The sequence below is a fragment of the Peromyscus leucopus genome, unplaced genomic scaffold (genome assembly GCF_004664715.2).
Source record: "Peromyscus leucopus breed LL Stock unplaced genomic scaffold, UCI_PerLeu_2.1 scaffold_244, whole genome shotgun sequence".
Taxonomy (NCBI): domain Eukaryota; kingdom Metazoa; phylum Chordata; class Mammalia; order Rodentia; family Cricetidae; genus Peromyscus; species Peromyscus leucopus.
In genome coordinates, this window is record NW_023505117.1 from 497062 (window position 1) to 510442 (window position 13381).

Consider the following 13381-nt stretch of genomic DNA (forward strand, 5'->3'; position numbering starts at 1 on the left):
CTCTTGCAGATGCTTCAGACCAAGGACAGATCTGCTAATACTATTAATTCGTGTAAATACCCATGAAGCCTTTCCCTTAAGGTCTTTGATCTTCAGCTTTGGGCCATAAACCATTTTGAGATCACACCAAACACAAATGTGACTCACAGTTGGATAGAGGAAGAGCTTTGCTGGAAGAGGCACCAGGCCATCACGCCCTGTGGTTTTCTGGCCTCATCTCATGGACTTCTGGAAGTTCAGTTGTCTCATGGCTCTGCGAATCAGTGTGGTGTGTAGAAGAGGGCCGAGGTTCTGCTCTGTCTAGTACCCCCTGTCCTGTTGACTGGAACGGCGTCTGTCAGGAGAGTTTTGCAGTCAACCGAGCAGATGGTTAGTTCATGAACTCCCAGAGACCTAACACACTCTGTGGAAACAAAGTGTGGTTTGTGCTATTCCTGTTTCATCTTTGCGGAATGTGCTTCAACATCTAAAGATTAAAAAAAAAAAATACATACATACACTATTGGAAGAATTTCTGTATTTCTGCATATGAACTTAAGTAACTTTATGGCAAGATAAACTAATCAATATTAAATTACTTCTCTCCAAATTTCCTCTGTGGCTGGCACAGACTAGCATTTTCAACTAGATACAATTAATGTGAACATGCTTGCTTTTGCTTAAAAATAAAACAAAACCTCTTTATTTATTCAGATTGGTTTTCAAGGGGAAGGAAACACTGAGAATTCCAAGTACCTTTGCTGGAGGGTGGGAGGATTCCCTTCAACTCCCCCGGAGTCAATGAATCTTGAAGGGTCCCGTATCTCTTACTGCTCATTCTGCTGTGTGACAGCACCAAGGCCATGGCTTTTCCATGCAGGAGCCGTCCAGAAATGACGGGACAGGACACACCCGCCGTCCGCCTGGGCCTCTAGTTCACCCTCGATTCTTCACCCCTCCGTGCCCTTGCCTTTGCTGGATCACTGGATTCTCCTTACAAGAAGAGAGCAGGAAAGAAAATAAAAGATGCTTTCTGGGATAGTTCTCCTCACTATCCCCTCCAAATGCCTTTAAAAACAACAACCAAACCAAAACAATCCCCCCCTCCACGAAAAAAACAAAAACCACTGATGACTGCCAATCTAAAAAAATTAAAATTGCCAGTCCTTTCACATCACTTAAAGGAGACAGCCATGTTTGGTGTAATTAAAAATGGGCATTATACAGCTGTCCTGAGGTTCATGCGGAAGAGGATTGACCTTTGACCTTGCTGCCTGAGTCCTTCCGCAAAAAACCGTCAACTCTTCATTTGTGGTGCCAACTCTTCCTCCACGCCATTTCTGCAACTGGGATGTCAGTACCTGCGGTAACTGAGCAATAAGGGCTGAACTTTAAAATACATTGTCCACATATTTTGTCCGGGAGTCTGCAAGGCCTGAAGACTAGTTCTGTGAGTTTCTGAAAATGCCCCCAGGGAAGGAAGGGGAATCCAACAGTCTCCTTTGTGAGTTTGGCAGGAGCTCAGGGAACTTTGGCTCTAGGTGGTACCCCTGCCGGGGCCTCCCCTGCCTTAAGCGGTCCTAGGCTGGCATCCTTCTGGGAAGAAAGGGGGGGGTATCTGGGGATAGATACATCCGCACAAAGCAGCGCTTTCCCCACCAAAGCCCTGAGAGGCGGAAGAAGCAGAGCTCAGCATCTGGCTGATGTTCAAGCGCTCACCCAGCAGGCTTCAGGCAGCTTTGGGTCATTTTGAGCCCAGTCTGCCTGGAACTGAATGCCGGGGCAAGCTCGGTCACCACCTGCGGGCCGGGGGCGGGGCGGGCCACACACGCTGAGGGACGTGGAGGCCGGAGGAGAGCTAGGAGTAAGAAAAATGTGACCCTGCGACCCCAAACGCCGCTAGGCTCCCTCTCCTGCGCTCCACCTGCTCGTCTTCACACAGCTGCCAGCCGGCCATGGCCAGCCCTGCGCCCTTAGTGGCTTCCATCAGCCACCAAATGGTGGCTCTGCAGACCCTGCAGCTGCTACAGCAGGAGTGGGGATGGGGCGACGGTCCTAGCGCCCCCGGAAGCCCGCGCGGTCAGGACCACGTGCCCGTCGCCCAAGCTCGTCGCTCAGGCCAGATGCGGACCCGGCGGGGGCTGGGGCGCGGGGGCGCCGGAGCGCGGAGCTCCCCCGAAGCAGGCGGGCTGCGAGGCGCGGAGGGGGGCGCGGAGCTGCTGCCCTTCCCCCGGGACCGCGGGCCCTGCACCTTGGCGCGGATGGCGATGCGCAGTGCTCTGGCCCGCGTGGTGGACTCGACCTCGGAGCTGGTCAGCGTGGAGCAGACTCTGCTTTGGCCTCTCTCAGCAAGAGCGGCCCTTCCCATCCACCTGAAGGTGAGTCTGTCATGCCTGCCCTTGGCCTGCAGTGGCTGGATGGAGTGAATGGGCCCAGGGGTCCAAGCAGGGTGTGGTCAATCTGCTGTGGGCGGGGGAAGAGGGCAAAAGGAGATAAGCACAGAGGACTGGCATGTGGGACAGAGAGCTTGAGAGAACCAACCACCCGGGGTGCGCCTGACTAACTAGACCTGGACCAGGACGAGTGTGTGTGTGTGTGTGTGTGTGTGTGTGTGTGTGTGTGTGTGTGTGTGTGTGTGTGTAAAAGGGTTAGGGTGCAGGAGGAGGAGGAGAAGCCTTGTCAAGACCTACCTGTCACAAAAATAATTTTTCTACCTGTAGAAGTCAGCTGCCCCTACCTCCTCCTCCAAGCCCAGCTGCATATGTTATGACGGCATCATCCACGTTTATTTAAAGTTCCTTCACATTCGTGAATCACAATAGTTTTTCATAAATCCAGTTCCTCACAGAGTGCAGAGACCCGACAGAGAACCCAAATCCTCATGAAGTGGGCTGAGGGCAGGTGGTCCCAGATGTTGACAGGCTTGCTAACAGTAAGGGACTCCTGCTGAGTCAGCTTGACGTGTATGGGGGCTTGAACTGGGAAGAGAGCTGAGGTAAGCTGGGGTCTAGGGTTTTGGGGTTCGGTCCTGGCCTTACTGTTAACTAACCTAATTGTGTGGCTTAGATTTTATTGACTTGACACAAGCTAGGGGCATCAGAGAAGAGGGAAATTCAATTGAGAAAATGCCTCCATCAGATTGATGGTAGGCAAGTCTGTGGGGGCATTTTCTGAACTAGTGATTGATGTGAGAGGGGAGCGGAGGGGAGAGCCAACACCCACTGGACAGCGCCACCCCTGGGCAGCTGGCAAAGCCGCAAAGCTACACAGAGAAACTCTGTCTCGAAAAACCAAAAAAAAAAAAAAAAAAAAAAAAAAAGAACGCTAGCTGAACAAGCTAATAACCATGGTTCCTCCATGGACTCTGCTTCAGTTCCTGCCTCAAGTTCCTGCCCTGACTCCTTCATGAAGGGCTGTACACTGTAAGCTGAAACAGACCCTTCCCTTCTCAGGTCACTTTTGGTCACTGTGTTTATCACAGCAATAGAAAGCAAACTTGACATTGTCTTAAGGTCACAATTTTTTGCGACCTGCCGACTCTCAAGTTGTGGCCGGGAGCATCATCTTGTCTAACCACTTGGGAGTCCCGAGGAGATGCGGTGTTGAGGAGAGCTTGGTGCATTCCTTAAGAGCTGATGCTGTTCTTATTCTACACGCCAAAGTTTGGAAAACATGCACTATATTAAGTTGCATCACAGGCTGTAGAAATTCAAATCAACATCACCAAGCACTGTCGGATGCAGGGGTGTCTCTCTCTTTTCCTCCCCCCCCACAAGAAAAAATTAAATTCTGCCAATGTATGACCTATCATTGGCTGTGAATTACATACTAATTTCATTGAGTTTAAGTTATAAAAGAATGTGTATCTCAGAACTGATGAAATTTTAAGTGCTGTGCAATATTAAAACACATTAGAAATGCATGTGTGTAATAGTTGCTTTGGGGTCACTATGACCAAAAGCCTGATGGAAATAACTTAAAGGAGTAGAGGTTTATTTTGGCCTAGCCTTCACCTCTTTTCCTCTTTGATGGTACTGGGAAGTGAACCCAAGACCCGAGCATGCCAGGCAATAACTCACCCACTGAGTTATTTTGCCCAGTGACAGATTTATTTTTGGTTTACAGTTGCAAAGATATTTTGGTGCATCCTCTGGGGGAAGGAATGGTGGAACAGCTTCTTGGTGCTTAGACATCATGGGGACTTGTAAGCAGGGAAGGGGATGGGTGGGTGAGGGCTAGGGATGGTCTTTAGTCTTCAAAAGCCTACCTCTACCACATAGGCCCCACTCTCTAAAAGCTGTACAGCCCTAACCCAAGTAGAGTTATTCACTGGAGAATACTCAAAACAGGAGCCTGTGGTTGTTTTTCATATTCAAGCCAGAGCAGCAGAGCAGTGTGTTGTGGAATATTAGTTTAAGATGTGTTACATTTGTTTATGCTGTGGAATATTTGCTTAATGATGCAAAGATGTGTTGCATTCTTTTATGTTGCATTTGTTTGACTCTGCAAAGCTGTGTTACTTTGCCTGTCTAAAAAACTTGATTGATCTAATAAAGCTGAATGGTCAATAGCAAGGCAGGAGAGAGAAACAGATGGGCTGGAGGGCAGGAAGAATAAATAGGAAAAATCTAGGGAAGAGAGAGGAGGAACGAGGAAAGGATGAGAGGATGATGCCAGGGGCCAGCCATCCAGCCATGCAGCCAGCCAGGGAGTAAGAAGGAAAGAAAGAGATATAGAATAAAGAAAGGTAAAAAAAAAAAAACAAAAAAAACAAAAAAAAAACCCAGAGATAGTTAAAGAGAAACAGGATAAGTTAATGGCTAGAAACAAGCCAAGCTAAGGCCAGGCCTTCATAAGTAAGCATCACTTTCCGTGTATTTATTCGGGAGATGGGTAGTGGGCCCTTAAAGGGTAAAAAAAACAAACAAACAAAAAAAACCAACAACAACAGTGTGATGTCAGACATGCAGGACACAGACTGGCAGCTAGAGAGGCTGAACGATCTGTTTTGTCAAAGGTAATCTATGAAGGTTTCTTGGGGAAGCAACTTCTTTCTTCTTCTCTTTTTTAAAAATGACTGTTTGCTTTCCACATGGGGCAAAGGGGCTGTGTGATTCAAACCACAAGCATTGATGTGGCTGCAGCTGCGAGGAGTTCAATTTGGAAGAAGGGCAAAAGTGATTCTGGACACCTAGGGCCAGGCAGGGGAAAGCCTGCATGGCATTCTACAGCCATAGAAAACATTAGAGAGAGCAGTCACAGGTGGGGAGTTTCAGTGTGAGTCAGGTCAGTGGTGATGTTCTGAGGCTGCCGGAACCAGAACCCTAATGCCACTGGCACTAAGGTTGTGGTGTTTTGTTCAGTACAGTGGCCACCCATTTTCAGAAATCCTTTAGACATTTCTGGGTGACATAAGGTCCTACGAACACTCTACCCTTTCCAGGTCTTTATCTAGATCTTACTCCTCCTCTGGGAAAATTGATGCCAATGGACCAAAATATCTTCCTTTCCCTCGGAACTATTTCATTTGTGTGTGTGTGTGTGGGGGGGTGGTGGTTTGGTGTATGTTGTGTGTGTATGTGGTATGTGTGTATGTGGTGTATGTGTGTTCATGCTGTGTACATACATGTACAGGTGGAGACCCACAGATCAATGTCAGGTATCTTCCTCAGTTTCTCTCCACCTTTTTTTTGAGATAGGGCCTCTCACTAAACCTGAAGCTCACTAGTTTGGCCAGATAGGCTGACTAGTGAGTCCCAGGGATCTCCTTGTCCCTGCTTCCTCGGCCCTGGGATCTGAAGGGTGTTACTACTCACCTGGTGTTTTGTTTGGTTTTAACGTGGGTGCTGAGGATCTGAACTCTGGTTCTCATGCTTACCCAGAAAGCACTGCGCGCTGACTGAGCCATCTCTGCAGTTCTTCCACCCGCCCTTCTTATCGTCTGTCTCAGACAAATCAATGTTTCCCTCCGTGGATTCTTCCTTGTCCCATTGAAGAGAATCCTACTTGTCCCTACTCATGTTTTCTATAGAGAAAAGTACTCAGCCCTACGGAATACACTCTGTATTTTCCTATAGGTACATTTAATCTATAAATTAGATAAGAGATTAACTACAATAACAGTAAACTAGAACAGTTAATAACCATGTACAGTTATAAGTCATGTGAACACTCTCCCTTCTAATCTTGTCACACTATGTTTACCCCTGTGGTGGCCTGGGACAATGCCTGTGTGTGGTGAGGTGAATGACAGAGGCCTTATGACTTAGCATTAGACACTACAGAAGGGCCTCTTGAACACAAGCTCTGTCAGTGTGGTAACAGCGTTGGCTCAAAGGCTAATACAGAACTTGGAACCTGGGCAGAGGGCTGATTAATATCCTGGGCAAGGAGCAAAGGGCCATTGCAAGAGTAAACCACACTGCGATACTGCTGAAGAAATAAAAGTTCATGGTCGTCAGTAGCCACAGCTAGGAGACTGCTTGTTACCTGAGACAAAATTGTGCTTTTGTGGTCCACCGGCTAGTTTATTTACAGTTTTATAATAGTTTATAGTGGAAGTGACATGAAAGCTTTCTGAAATGAAACTTTGGGGAAAGAGGCCAGAAGGTTCTAAAACAGCTCTGCTTGGCTACTGGGCAGGAACTTACATGGGGTTTGACCTCCATGAGCACACCTGAGTCGTCTGGACTCTTCACAAAAGTGCTTTTTCACTGGACTGTCCTGCTGTAAATGGTGCCATACCCAAAGCTAGAGCATGAGGAGGCTTCATCATGACCCACCACCAGTCAAAGTGCTGAATTTCCTGTAGATGATGGACTCTTTATGGTGATTGGTACACACTAGGTTCCGCACTGCGTATTTCATTGATGCACAGTGACAGATTTATGAGAGCATGGCCTTGTGACCTTGGAGTTGCGAGCCAGACTCTGATGAGTAGGTGAGGTTGGGGTTCCCAGTTGTTCCCAGTCTTCCTCTCTGGTAGGAAACACCATTCTCATTCCACTGACATGTGTGCTGTGGAGAATCCTGATGGGTCTGCGGCCATGTTTGTTTTTTTAGCACTGCCCTAGGTGGCAGAAGAGGAGCTGGTGTGCTGGCTAGGCAGATGTTCAAGGACAAGGTGTTGCCCCAAGAAACTCAGGAGAGGTTTTTTTTCTTCTTAAGTTCAACATGGCATAGATGGGATAAAAGGCAATGGTACTGGGGTGGGAACAGGCCCAGTCCTCCCAGACGGGTGCCAGGAGGCACGTCTCCTCCAGGGTATATGATTTCTTTATCTTCAGTGTGTGTCTCTGAAGATCAATAGTACTATTTTTTTTCTTGCTTCTGCCTCTGCCTCCGTGTATATCTCTATCTCTGAGGCACAGCCCGCTCACCATTGTCTTTGCCTTCCTGTCTGCCTCACTTCCTGTCCTTCCTGCTCTCTGTAGATATTGTTAGGAAGGGATGTAGGAAGAAAGGGGCTTATGAGGTCATTGGAACTCTACCTTGGGCTGTGACCATCTTGAAGAGAATGAACTTCATTCTGACATCAGTAGGTTGCCAACCAAAGTTGTGCAGATCTCTTACGTGACTTTGGAGGTAACATGTTAGGTAAAAACATCACCTTAGGGGCTTGCAGCGATGGGTCAGTGGTAAAGTGCTTACCCTGTACATACAGGCTCTTACCTTCATCCCATGTAAAAAATGGTAGTGTGTGTTTGCAGTTCCATCCTGGGAGGCAGAAACAGGAGCATCCCTGAAGTTTGCCAGCCAGCTAGCTAGTCTAGCTGAATCAATGAGCTCCAGGATCAGTAAGAGACTTTGTCTCAAAAGAGAAAGGGGGGGGCTAGAGCGATGGCTCTGAGGTTAAGAGCACTGGCTGTTCTTCCAGAGGACTTGAGTTTGATTCCCAGCACCAACAGGGCAGCTCGCAACCCTCTATCATTCCAGTTTCAACCTCTTTTGGCCTGCATGCATGTACACAAACATACATGCAAACAAAACATCACACACATAAAATATAAATATATATTTTTAAAAGTAGAGGGGTAGGGAGATGGCTAGTCAGGAAAGTGCTGCACAGGCATGGAGTAGACCTGAGTTCAGATCTCCAGAACCCAAGGAGAAGCCAGGCAGTATGGCATGTGCCTGTAAGCCTAGTGCTTGGCTGAGTAGAGACAGGAGATGCCTGAAGTCCATTGGCCTGCCAGTCTAGCCAAACTGATGGGTCCAGGTTTACTGAGAGATCCTGTCCCTCAAAATAAAGGTGGAGAAGAACTGAAGAAAGACATCTGGTATCAACCTCTGGCCTCTATGTATTCGTGAATGCAGATTCACATGTACACATGCACACTAACAAATAAAACATGTACACACAACACTCATAACACACACATACAGATAGTGATTGACATCGATCTCTTTCCTCGTACACATTTGCACACACACATGAACATGTACTCATATCCACTTATAGGTTGTTTAAGAATTATCTGCATTTAAGAGCCTGTGACATCATATTGCACTTATGGATTTATTGCCCATCAATGCTGCTTTCAGAAAGCAAGCCCAGAACCTGGCTCCTGCTGACAGATGCCTCCTGTCTTTAAGCCTTCAGTTCTGAGGGGAGTGTTTATTTTCAGTAAGATCCTGAAAGGGGCTTAACTTCTCCTTTTTATGAGCATTACCGGAGCAAAAACTTGAAGTCACATTTCTTTTCGGGTTTTAAAAAATACTGTTCAAACATTCCAGACATATGCATTATTAATAAACACAATATACGATGCAAGAAGGCCCTAGGGCAGTGGTGTTCCTAAGAGAATTCCTTCATACTGAATAAGAGCTCAGAGCTGAGGAAGAGAGAATGCCCCTGGGCAGGCCACTGATTAGCAGGGGTGACTGTGCACAGTATAGACAGTTCTCTATGCTAGCGATCATTAATTATATCTTACAGATGAGAAAATGCATTTTCCATAGATAAAATGCAGTATCTGAAGGTGACCTATCAAAGGGCAGAACCAGAGTGTTGATGGCAATTGCTTTGTTCCTGAGAGAATGGGCTCTGTCTGCTCAGAGGGAGGCCCGTCCTGACACTCAGGACAGCCTGATGGCCATGCTGAGTGACATATTCACAGTGCTGGGAATTAGTATGTGATCTTTGGATCTTTGGAGAAGGCTGTTCCTGTGATGGAAGGAGTGAATGGACTGCCAAAAGCTGCTCTGCCTGCAACCTCCACATGCACTCTGGCATATGTATACCACTGTGTGCACAACACACATATACACATCATAATACACTTACAATAATGATAAATCAATGAAACTGTAATCTTCTTAAAGTAGTTTCATTGTGTGAGCTTGGGTTCCTCTAGTGTATTTGAATGAATTTTTGACAGGAAGGCATGGGGCACACAGTAGAAAGGACTCACCCAGCTTTGTAGGGACCCTGGACTGGGCATTGATTCTAAGTGTGTAAAAGTCTGTTCTTCAATAGAATTCAATCCCTGCAATTTCCCCATGGACTTCTGCCATGTCCCATGTGGCTTGGGTCTAGGAACCATGGTTAGGAGCAGTGAGAGAATAAACAAAAATTACACAGATACATGAAGAGTTGAAGCTACTGGTTGCCTTCTTCTGCCTCAACCTGGAAGCTCAGCACATTTACTAGGTACAGCACAGCGGGAGGAGTTAGCCAGTCCCATCTCTGTAGGCAAGCAGTCTCAGACTATACCTATCTGGAGGAAGAAGTTGCAGTTGATACTCTGCGCACACTGACCAACGGTCCATAAACACTCATATATACGGACCCCGAGGAGAGCTTTGCTACCCATCTTGAGCTTGGTCCTTGTGGATAATGGCTTTGCCAATTGTCCCATGAGTCCAAGGCCTTGGAGTTCTCCACAGGCCATGTCCATGCAAAACACACACTCAGGTCTTCCTCCTCTCACTGCAGAGCTTATCAATTTTCATTGCATGTTTGGATAGGTGATCATGTGCCCATTCTCCCCACTGCATTATCAGCTCTTTAGAGACAGGGAAACGTGTCTCCTTGACTTTATCCAGTGTCGTCAAGTCACATAGCTTGATGCACATTTAAAATAAATTTGCTACTTTATTTGCTGAGTTAAACAGGGCTAGATTGGTACCCCACGAGATTAATTAAGACATGGGAGGGGAATCTCAATGCACTTGAAAAGGTCAGTGGTGCCTTCAGTTTGGGCCGCTGTAGCCATGGACACATTTCATAGGCAGAGTCTGAATTACAGAATGCTTTCGGGGCTCCCCTAACTGTTTTCAGTGGCTCGTGTATGTGGTTTTAACTCTGGCAAAGTGCTCAAAGTGCTGTAGGATATTGCCTCATTTGGGGGAGCGTCTGGGACTTCCTCTATAACAGTCACAGGAGAATATGGTTTGTCATCGAATGGAAGGCACTCAGAGGGAGATCGTGGCCAGTATTGATCTTGTGTGTTTCTACTGAAAGCCACAGAGCATTTAATGAGCCTTAACCTCCTGTCTTGGGATTCCAGTCTTCCCCAGCAGGAGCAGCGTTAAGTTGATTGAGGGCAATGATTGGGTGTACTCAGAGTTGGCATTCAGCCCTTCTAGAAAAAAAGAGAAGATATTGCCTGTTTTATTTCCTCCCTCTACTTCCCCCTCCGAGTAGGAGTCCCATGGAAAGTCAATTACCAATCATTAGTTTTCGTTGACTGTACCTGTATGTTAGAAAGGGTTAAAAGAAAAGACTATACTAGGCTAATCAAAAGAGACCTTGCAGAGTTCACCAGACCTCTGCAGTGGGCCCAGGCCATTGGGAACCAGCTGGAAACCTCTATGATTTCACCCAAAGATGCCCTATTTGAGTCTTTACATAAGTAAATGTGAAATCAACTTCAGGTTTCAGATCCATGGGTTTATTTTACTTTATTATTTTCATATTTTTTTTTTTATTTTTATTTTGAGATAAGGTTTCTCTACATAACAGCTCTGGCTGTCCTGGAACTCCCTCTGCAGACCAGGCTGGCCTTGAATTCACACACAGAGATCTGCCTGCCTCTACCTCCCGAGTGCTGGGATTAAAGGCGTGCTCCACCACTGCTCCAGCTGGGTTTATTTTTCCAGGCATTTTAATTTGGGTTAGGTATGAACAGGTGCACATCATGACCATCATGGTAGGGAGCATGGCAGCAGGCAGGCAGGCACTGTGCCGGAGCAGTAGCTGAGAGCTGACATGTTGAGACAATAATGATGAGGCAGAGAGAAGGAGAGCTAACTGGGAATGGTGTGACCTTTTGAAACCTCAAAGCCCACCCCCAGTGACACACCTCCAACAAAGCCATGCATCCTTATCCTTCCCAAACCATTCTACCAACTAGAGACCAAGCATTCAAATATAAGAGCCTATGGGGCCATTTTCCTTCAAACCTCCCACTCCCCAACCTTCCCATTAACTCTTAGCCCTTCTTTGCATTGGTGGGAAGTGGGGTGTGGTGGCATTTTATGCTTCCCTCCCAAGCTATTGAGTTTAATTATTTGCTTAGGAACTTTCTGTAATTTTTTTACTTATGCATGTAGGTATTTAAGTCTGCATATCTTTCTACTTTCCACAGTTTTGATGCAATGTTTCTGTGCATGTTCTATATAAAGTATTTTCAAAGTTCCTTTTTTTTTTGGTAGACCTATGAATTATTTAGAAGTGCTTTTTTTAACCCATGTGTGTTTGGGAAGATAAGCTGCCTCACTGATTTCTCCCTGCGTGTGCTGTGCTTTTTGTATGACACAGACTTCCAGATGTGTTAAGATATGCTCTGTGATGATATGCTGGCATCAGATTCCACAAATATTCCACACGTGTTTCAAAACAACTCTGTTTGATTATTTCCATTGGTTCAAACTAATATTTTCCAATTTGTATAGTATATGCTGCATGGTTTATTTTGTTGCATGATCTACCAGTTTAGGGTATTTAAGTTTTTTGAGACTGGGATCTCACTGTGTAGCCCAGGCTGGCCATTTCTGGAGGCCACGTCCATTGCATAGTAAATTCTATTGTGGAATCCTGAGCATGGTAAATACCAAACCGTAAGAACACAGGCTATTTATGTATTTGTCATGGCTCTCTTAGGAATAAGTAACAGAAATTTGGCTTCAGCTAACTTCAGTAAAAATGGCTGTTCGTTAACTCAGCTAGATGAGAAATCCTGGAGTTCCCTGCTGGATCCATATAGTCAAAAAAGATTATTAGAGTCAGTCACTTTTAATCTCCTCCATCTACCTTTTTGCTTTGGAGACATCCTCATTAGTACTTTGTCCTACAGGTTACAAAATGTTTGCAAGTAATCCTGGTCAAAGAGAGCTTCTCTCTTCCAGTCCAGTAGCCGTGGGACCAGTGGCATTTGTAATCACCTGTACCTGACCAGTCACTTGACTGGGTGTGGTCACTCTGTCTATCTCTGGTCAGGTCACTTGACTGGGTGTGGTCATTTTGTCATTCCTGATCAGTTCTGATCTCATGGGCCCGGAGGTGGGATTGGGTCAGCTTTGGTCCAGCCATCCTCCTATAGCTAAGGATGGAGAGAGTGGTTCTTGGAGAAAAATCTGGACATCAGGCAAGGGAAGCACAACCAATGTCCCATCATCGCTCTGACTTCCCGCCTGTTTGCTGTTCATTGCAGGACAGTGTTGAGTTTAGAAACATCTGCAGTCACCTGGCTCTGCAGATTGAAGGACAGCAGTTCGACAGAGACTTGAATGCCGCCCACCAGTGCCTGAAGACCATAGTCAAGAAGTTGATCCAGTCACTTGCTAATCTCCCATCGGATGCCCACGTGGTGGCCTGTGCTTCCTTGAGACAGATCTTACAGAATCTCCCAGATGTATGAGCATGAGAGACAGCCAGACTGCAGCTGGCTCTGCTGAGAGAACCGGATCCTTCGCCTTCCTAAACAACTAGCCGTGATGGGTGTTCATATTCCCAAAAGGACTTGATAGTTCACGTCTACGTCTGCCCAAGAGCGCCTGGAGCCTTCAGCATTATAGCATGCGAGTGCACATATTTCTAAACTTGTAGTGTACATTTTTTAAGTATGTTAACTTACTGCTGATTTTATGACTGAAATATATTTCTCTTTGTGGAGCTAATTGGATTGTATTATGTATATATTTATTAACCATATTAAGCATTGGTTTTGACTGAATGATATTTGAATCTATATTTGTATTATTGTGGGCTCTCAGGCTTAATACAGACTTGGATAGTAGAAGGACCCTGGCTCTTCACATTATTTTGAGTGAATGGGACATTTGGGAACTGACACATTCTGGTTGTTGGGCACTTCATTATACGCAGTGACAGTGCTCTTTACTCATAGGTGCCAGCCAGTCACTGTGAGCCAGCCCTGTCATTTGTAATTTACCAGGA

The 13381-nt window shown here is 46.2% G+C and overlaps 1 protein-coding gene across 1 annotated transcript; it reads left to right on the forward strand.

Moving 5' to 3' along the window:
* Positions 1–1776: 1776 nt before the first annotated feature.
* LOC114693812 (leukemia-associated protein 7 homolog) lies at positions 1777–13101 on the forward strand. The gene is made up of 2 exons (XM_028870338.2): positions 1777–2357; positions 12636–13101. Exons 1-2 carry the CDS (start codon positions 1935–1937, stop codon positions 12840–12842), a joined length of 630 nt encoding a protein of 209 aa, XP_028726171.1. The 5' UTR covers positions 1777–1934; the 3' UTR covers positions 12843–13101.
* Positions 13102–13381: the final 280 nt, after the last annotated feature.

Coding starts and splice junctions, on each gene's coding strand:
- LOC114693812 (XM_028870338.2), top strand. CDS start 1,935: ATGGCCAGCCCTGCGCCCTTAGTGGCTTCCATCAGCCACCAAATGGTG. Junction 2,358..12,635: donor CCCTTCCCATCCACCTGAAG/GTGAGTCTGTCA, acceptor TGTTCATTGCAG/GACAGTGTTGAGTTTAGAAA.